Source organism: Impatiens glandulifera, chromosome 3, assembly GCF_907164915.1.
Source record: "Impatiens glandulifera chromosome 3, dImpGla2.1, whole genome shotgun sequence".
Lineage (NCBI taxonomy): Eukaryota > Viridiplantae > Streptophyta > Magnoliopsida > Ericales > Balsaminaceae > Impatiens > Impatiens glandulifera.
The window spans coordinates 1,174,336-1,182,988 of record NC_061864.1 but is presented as its reverse complement, the minus strand read 5'-3'; the positions used below and the strand labels follow the sequence as shown (position 1 = coordinate 1,182,988).

General features: G+C 30.6%; 1 protein-coding gene across 1 annotated transcript; it reads right to left on the bottom strand.

Annotated features, from left to right (window-relative positions):
- Window positions 1–406: 406 nt before the first annotated feature.
- LOC124932795 (cyclin-dependent kinase inhibitor 7) lies at window positions 407–1,752 on the bottom strand. Its single transcript, XM_047473475.1, has 4 exons — window positions 1,501–1,752; window positions 1,320–1,378; window positions 971–1,174; window positions 407–884 (listed from the first exon to the last, which is right to left on the bottom strand). Exons 1-4 carry the CDS (start codon window positions 1,705–1,707, stop codon window positions 815–817), a joined length of 540 nt encoding a protein of 179 aa, XP_047329431.1. The 5' UTR covers window positions 1,708–1,752; the 3' UTR covers window positions 407–814.
- Window positions 1,753–8,653: the final 6,901 nt, after the last annotated feature.

Below are 8,653 nucleotides of genomic sequence, written 5' to 3'. Positions count from 1 at the left end.
TAAAATTTTAAAAAATAAACCGTTTTATTTAATTTTTTATTTAACAAAATATGATTTAGTAGTCTATTTTTTTCAAGTATTATTGTGATAATAATTTCCTAAATTATTTTTAAAAATTATTGATTTTTTTAATTTTTTAATATAATTTATAAATATTAGTTTTATTAATTTAAACAAATTAGTATAATAAAAAATAAAACAAGATTACTTGAATTATTGAATTAAAAAATATTGTATGAATTAGATGATGTGGATGGTGGGACCACAATTGTACTTGAGATGGTTGGGGAATAGAGGTATAAATTGAGAGGTATAATTTATTTGTGATGTGGCTGCTGATGTGGCACATATTTGTACCTATGTATGGGTACAAGGATGGGGATGCTCTTATAATATAAACTATTTATTTATTTATACCAAATAGTTAGTTACCTAGAAATACAACATCCGCTGCTGCTGCTACCTTATGGGACCACATGAATTATAGAAGAAGAACAGAAAATAGAGTAACGATTTTTGGCACTTAATGTGCATGATTTTGTTCCCATCCACTATTAAATTGTTCATTCATATTCAAAGAAGCTTCCTATCTCTTGCATATTTTTGTACTGCAAAGCAAATACAGTAGTGGATATGGCAAAACCAAAACGAAACAGCAGTTTCAGATTCGATTTTGATTGCATCTCAAAACTAAGACACTACATATTTCTCCTAGCTATCATCACTTTCTTACATCTTCTTCTTCTTCTTCACTTAAATTCCAGATCATACGTAACAATACAAATCTACTAAACCTATTCTTACCAGATTAATTTTACGGTTTTATTTGAACCCACTGGTAACGGCCTTCAAGAGGAACGTCTTTTGCCACATCGAAATTGTACCTGAATTTAGTTACAACAAGATCAATATACCATTACTCGTTAATTAGTTGGTTCAAAACTGTAAACGGTTAGACCGGTGCACTTACTTTTCTGAGAATCTCTTTTTCTCGAACAACTCACTTGCGGAGAAGAAACTTTCGATCTCCTCCATTGGAGGCATCTTTGCAGAAGGAAAATTTCTTCGGATCTCTGTAGACGACTTCGGTTTAGATTTCTTTAATGGAGGTGCCGACTCCATTTGCCGCTTCCTACTGATCTTGTTCTCGATAGAAGGACTCGATTCTCCAGTACTGCAACATTAACAAATCCAAATGCGTGAATTCCAGTACTAGAAGAATTAACAACAAATATGTATATATACCACCGTATTTAACAAAGAAAATGTGAAACGTATGATATGAAGATCGTTTCATTAATGGAATTAAATTAGAAGACCTGAAACTGCCGATCGAGAGACTATCAGCTACCGAATTATGATCAGATTGTTTTGAAACCTGCATTTACACAGAATATCTGGGGAATAATAGCTATTCAAATCTTTCTATATATATTGAAAATTAAACTACGTACGTACAATATCTAATTAATAATTAAATTTCCAGTTAGAGTTACTGACGTCTTTCAATTCTGTGGATCTGAATTCTCGAAGAAGCTGGATCTCGCTCGAGCAACTTGATGCATCATCGGGAGCTGTTAGAAGCGAGTGATCCTGAGGACATGAATTGACGACGGAATGACGATCGTCACCACCGTCGACGACCGTCTTCCTTCGTTTGGAAGATGATCTCAAACATATTGTAGGTTCAACAGCTATGAACTCCATTAGATTAGAGGTCTGAAAATAGATCGAAATGAGAGAGATGAAGAATTCAAACTGGATTAGAGGAATTATGAAGGTGTTGTTTTCCGCTTTATTTTGTGTGGGTGGTGGTGGTCCTGTTCTTGTTGGTTAACTTCTTGGTAGGTTCGGATATCGATTTTTCTTTTTCTTTTTCTTTTTTTACTGCTAGCTGCTGCTCTTATTATTATTATTGTAATTCAGAGAATGTTCTTCTACGTTAACATTATTATTATTATTACTGCAACTGCGCCTTATTTTTATATTTTATTACTGTATCACAACTTTTATGTTCCCTAAACTTACAACAATATACTAATCATATTAGGAGTCAACACTATAAGTTAAACATGTTACTATCTCTAACAAAAATATTATAAATTATTATGCCTAGATTAATTTATAATATATATATAGTTACGTACATTAAATATTATTTAATATATTTTTCAAAATTCAAACACATTAAACATTATTTAAAACATTTCTCAAATTTCGGTTTGAATTTCACTTGGTATTAACAAGTGTAATTAAAAACTGATTTTTAATTTATTAATTTTATTTTTAATTTATATATATAATTTTTGTTGATATATATATATTAATTTTATATTTATTATTTTACTTATATTTATAAAGAATAATTTAAAATTATAATATTTTTATGAATAGAGATAAAGAGAGAATTTGAAAGAAAAACACATGAAAAAAAATTATTTTTTTAATAAATGTTACGTCCTTCCCTCTCCTAAAAAAATTATTTTTTTTAATCATTTTATTTATTTTTATTTATTTGTTAATTAAAATTTTATTTTAAAAAAAATTGTGATAACCACAATTCAACTTAAGTCATATTTTAATAATTAAGTTGTTAATTTTAATAATTATAAATATAAATCTCTTAATATCTTAGTATTCGTTTATATTTAGTTTATATTTATATATATATATATATATAATAATAATAATAATTTTCAGACCTTTACTCAGCTAGACAATTTTCTTTTCACTAAGAATTATGTATTAATTGTTATAATGTATATTACTACTTAAATAAAATATGAACAAACATAATTTTAATTAGTTAATATTTTGGTCTAATATAATAATAAAAAATGACATTCTATTTTTATATTGAATTTTTTTTATTTCAATTTATATATTAATATAAATGTATAATTTATAACTAAATAAAAATAAATGCAAAACTTACTAATAAAATAATCAAACTACTACTGTTACTTTTATTTATTTTCTATACAAATAATATATTCTTTTTATATATTATTCCAAAGGAAGCGGCAACACAGATGAAACACGCAGAGGAATTGTCGAGAGAGAACTTCTTCCGCATGGACAGGTGAGTAAAAGCTTATTCAGTCCTTCTTCCGTCCCTTAATTTGTTTTTTAGCTTTTTATTGATTGATGTATGAAGAAGATTGCCCTGTTTATTTTATTATATGCAGAGATCGGGCAGTGGATGGTTCGAGTCAACATAAGTTCTAATGGAGAAATATTTTCAGTGAAACCCGGAGAAGTAATGCATTGTTGAAACATTAGATGAGATTTACAATCTTGATTAGCTGACAAGTGCTTCCAAGAACAAATGTACAGGTTTTAAATGGATGCTTAATCAGGTAATTTCAGATGTTTTCCACCAAACTCGAAAGGGTTTTTATCAGTAGAGCTGTTTTTTTTCTTCCTCTTCAGAAATGAAAATGGATTGCGGGTTTTTGTGTAGAAGCTTTTAGAAGTTCTAAGATTTTTCTGAAGGTACCTATTATGGGTTTAAGTAGCAAACAAGTGAAAATACACGATGGACCGATTTCTCAGATGGTCAAGAACTGGGAAGACTGATAGCAAAAACGAATTGATGACAGATAAAACACACACTAATATAAACTGTAAGTTACTACTATAAAATAGATCATAGTACATAACTGTTTCTAAAGACTAATAGCTTAAAGTAACAGTCTTTTTCCTTACCAACTCTCCCCTAAATTGAATATATATGTATGAGCATTACAGTTTAAATCAACCAAGTTTTTCATTCCCATTAATTTTTTTAACTTCTCAAAGACATCAAACTTAACTTCCTTATTCATAAAATCTGCTAATGTAGAACAATGAACAAATTCAATTACCTTTTCATTTGATATATCACGAATGAAGTGGTACCTTACATGAATATGCATTCTTAGACAATTTAATAGCTGGTCATGGGCAGTTCCTTGCCATTTTTTGAGTTTGCATCATAGTTGAGACAAATCTCCATCAGTTGTTTGAAAACAAGACATTTTCAATGTGTTATTGCCTTCACTAGACAACACAGCAGCAATGATAACAAACATTCTATTTCTCATTATGTTCAATCAGCCTTTTTGAGGATGATACTAATTAAATTGTCAATAAGTTCATGATTATATTATACCTCAGTGATGATTTGACTGATCTCTTTTATCTTTAATTTCACAATTCCTTTTTTCTAGTCACTGTTAACCTTGCACTATTTCCTAACTTCACAATTTGATTAAAACTTCGATCCAACTCTGAAAACCAAGTCTCAGGTGTCTACAGAGGCCATTAGCAAGAGTGCCTATTTTTTCCTCATTCTCATTAGCATAGTTTGCTTTATCACCCAACTAGGACATTTAGATCGATAGTGCCCCAACTTGTGACAATAGAAACATTATATTCTTGATTTATCAATATTTCTTCCCCTGCTTTGGCCTATTCCTCTCCTCCAATTTGAACAGTGTCCTCTTCCTTTTTCATTAGAAATCCTTAGTGTCTGCCTTCTTCTTTTCCACCCTTTTGAATTTTTGTTCATGAACTTTGCAATTCATCTATGGACATGGTCCTTGTATCGTTTGCCTCTTCTTTGGATACGACAATGCAGTGAATCCTTCTATCAATGTACGTAGTATTTTCTCCACCACCATATAGTCTGGCATTATTTTGTGTTACTTCTCATTTGATTTGAACAGTCATGACCTTCGTGAAGTAGTCATTGATGTTATCATCTTTCTTCATTTCAAAAACTTTGAACTCCCTTCTCAGAGTGTTCAACAACGATCTTTTAACACGCTTATTTCCTCCAAACTTACTATTTAGAGAATCCCACACAATAATGGAAGTTTTGTATCCAAAATTTGCTCAAACGTTCTTCTATCCAATGCATGATACAAAAGAGGCTTCACTTTGTAGTCTTTTGTAGTTGTTTCATGCAATCGAACTTTCACTTCAACGCTTAACATCGCTCCAGTGATCGGCTCTGCAACACCTTCCTCAATGATTTTTCACAAGTTCTTTGCCCTCAAAAGATTATCTATTAGTTTGCGCTAATTATGGCAGTGTTGATCATCAAAATGATGTAAATGGATGAAACTGTTCATTTTATCATCTCTCATATTTAGGATTTTTCTCACAATCACTACTCTTGTATATAGGACAACACAGATGAAAATTATAGCAAAGAATTAATGCCAGATAAAACACACACATGCATTCATAAAAGAAACTGATTTATTTATGTCTACATACTTTGAAAGAAAAACAACATAACTAACACCACTAACATAAAAAGTAAACTACAAATAAATCACTATTTCCTGAAAACTTAGTCAATGAGTATTCAAAATTATTTTTTTATTTGTTTGGATTAAGGATAATTTGGATGTCATGTGATGGTATATTTAAATAATATAAAGTAACAGCCTTTTCTTTACAAAGAGAGAAGACCTCCTTGGAAACACATTTCAAAAACATTAATAAAAATCTCTATATGAATTAATTTGATAGAATTTTTACTTAGTCATATATCCCATTAAATTTCTTTTCAATCACTTATAAGATTTAATTTTAATAATTCAACCTAATAAAAAAATCTAGTCAATTATTTATTATTTGATAGAACAATAATTATTTTCAAAAACCCAAAAAATAATCAAATATCAAACAAACCCAAATTGGAATATAGTGTAAAGATGTCAGGTTAGGTGGATGTGTAACAGACGACATGTGATTCGAAATCTCCAACTTCAATTTTATTTATCCTTATCTTCTTATCTAATAGCCCTATTAGTTAACACTTAAATTATTAGATTGTGTAATCGGTCAGCTGTATTGACTATATTTAATATATTGATTTTTTTAATTGTACTTAAATATTTTTTTAACTTCCTAAAATCCAAAATATATATATATATACTTAAATATTTTGTTAGCTACTTGCATGCATTATCTGTTCTATCTCAAAACACTAATTGAGGCGGTTACCGCCATTACAGTTCCCTGAAAGAATATTCTAGCGCATAAAATCATAATCATAAATCAATAATTTAAAAGAGAAATGAACAAGATAATGAAAGTTTTATTATATTAATAAGAAGAAGAAAAAAAAGAATCTTGATGCAATTCAAGCTTCATATAGGCTGGCTGGCTAGCTAGATAGATTAAAAGAGTTGTAAGAAAGTAGCTAGCTGTATATATATATATACATTGATTTATTTTTCTGACGGCGGCGGAGGGAGGGTGGCGTCCGGAGGGAAGCGGCGGTGGAGGGCGGCGGAGGGCGGCGGAGGGATTAAGGGAAGAGGCCGAGGAAAGGAATTAATGGGGGGACATTAATATTAGTATTAATTCTCTGGTGGTGGTGGTGGAAGGCTTCGCCGATGTGAGTGACCAAGGCGATGACGAATTCAACGGCTAATTTCAGCAGATCCATACATATTTCAAATCTCGTTATCACCATATTTATAAATATAATAATAATCTTCCAATCTTCTCTCCGCGTCTTCTCTATCTTCTTTCACTTCATGATATATATATCACCATATATATATAAAAGAATATCCTTAAAGTGGCCATTGAAGATTTCAAAGGGCGATTTATCTATTATATTCTCTTCTCTCTACACGTCTCAATCATATCATCATAATGAAGATCGAGACATACAAATTACAAACCAGCCATCAGTATTATTTGTGTACAAGGGAACAAAATTATATTTTTGATTTTTTTTTTAAATTTGGCCCCATTTCTTAATTACTATTTCCATGCATTTTTTTTATAAGGAACAATTCATTCAAATTGCATTAATGTAGTTAAACCAACATATATATATATATATATACTAAAGCTCCACTTGATCATGTACATGTTGTATTAATCAATTGTTAAATTTAAGTGGTTGCATTAATATAATAACTTGTGATTAATTATAAACTATTTTAATAGTCATTTTTCATTACAAACAACTATATATGACAAATATAACGACCCCATAAAGATTGGGGCAAAAATTCAAAATAATATGGTGTCAAAGGCTCAAAAACACAAATTAGTTGTATCGTATTCAATTTCATTGTAAATTACGAATCTTGTTATACATAAGCCTAATCATTTATTGACTTTCTGATGAATATAAAGGAACCTAATCAACAATAAAAAAATGAGTATTGATAAACCCAACGAAGGGTTAGCGAAAGCAAGGCCACGAATCCCACGTGGTCTTGCCAGCTAGGAGAGAGAAAAAGCAAAACAAAATAAAAAAAATTAAATATTTCAGTTTCCCCCTCTTTCTTCTTCCCTCTCTTTCTTCTTTTCATTTATCACTTTCGGCGAACCCCGATTTCTTCTCTGGCGATTTTTTTCTCCGGCATCCCCGATTTCTTCTACTTTCTTCATCTTCTTTCGATCGAAAATGGTAAGAGAACTCTTTCGTGTATGTTCACTTCATTGTCTGTCTTCGTGTTCACTTCATATTATCTTTTCAGGCTGGTGGTCCAGGTACATCTCCATACAAGACTCCAAGATCTCTCAGATCTCAAAGGACAAGGTAAATAACATTTTCTCTTTTAGAATCGTAGATCATTTTAATGATTTGAAGATCGTTTAGCTTTTTGCGGTTAGGGTTAGGGATTTTAATAATTTTAATGATTTTAACGATAGAAAACTATGATTATTGTGTATTTGCTGCATTATGGGTCCGGAAATGGATGGTTTAGAGACCCAAAAGTATGATTATATAATGTTTGGCTGTTATGGGTCCCGAAAATGTGATTTCGGGACCCGGAAGTATGATTATATAATGTTTGGCTATTGTTATGGGTTTAGTTGCAGAACTAATTTCAATTAGGTTGTAAAAAAAACCATTTCTAGTCCCGAAACCACTTATTTCGGGTCCCGAAACCACTTATTTCGGGTCCCGAAACCACTCATTTCGGGTCCCGAAACCACTCATTTCGGGTCCCGAAACCACTCATTTCCAAAAAAAAAAAAATTTTTTTTTTTTTCGTTTCGGGTCCCGAAACCAGCTTTTCTGGTCCTGAAACCAGCTTTTTTGGTCCCGAAACTAGTATTTTTAGTCCCGTAACCAGCATTTTTTGTCCCGAAATCACCATTTTAGGGTGATTTCAAACTCCGAAATGGTTTCTATACGATCTTTTATGGCTATTTTATTTTTTTATAAACCAATAATCTTATTGTAATGTTAATTTGATTTGTAGGTCATGTATGAAGATCCAAATCTTCTTATTGATCAAGTTAATGAAGAAATAAGATTATTTGAGATCTCTCAAATTGTAGGTTGTATTTTAAATGTGATATAAATGACAGATTGTAACATTATAAATAAATGTTTAATTATGTAAATTTCTAGTATAATAACATTATCTTCAATTATTTTTGATTTTCTAAGATTCATTATAATGTTTCAGATTAAAAATAAATTAAAAAAAGTGTCCCGAAATCACTCATTTCTGGTCCCAAAACCACTTATTTCGGGTCTCGAAACCACTCATTTCGGGTCCCGAAACCATTCATTTCCAAAAAAAAAAAATTTTTTTTTTTTTTTCGTTTCGGGTCCCGAAACTACTCATTTCTGGTCCCGAAACCAGCTTTTTTGGTCCCGAAACTAGCATTTCTAGTC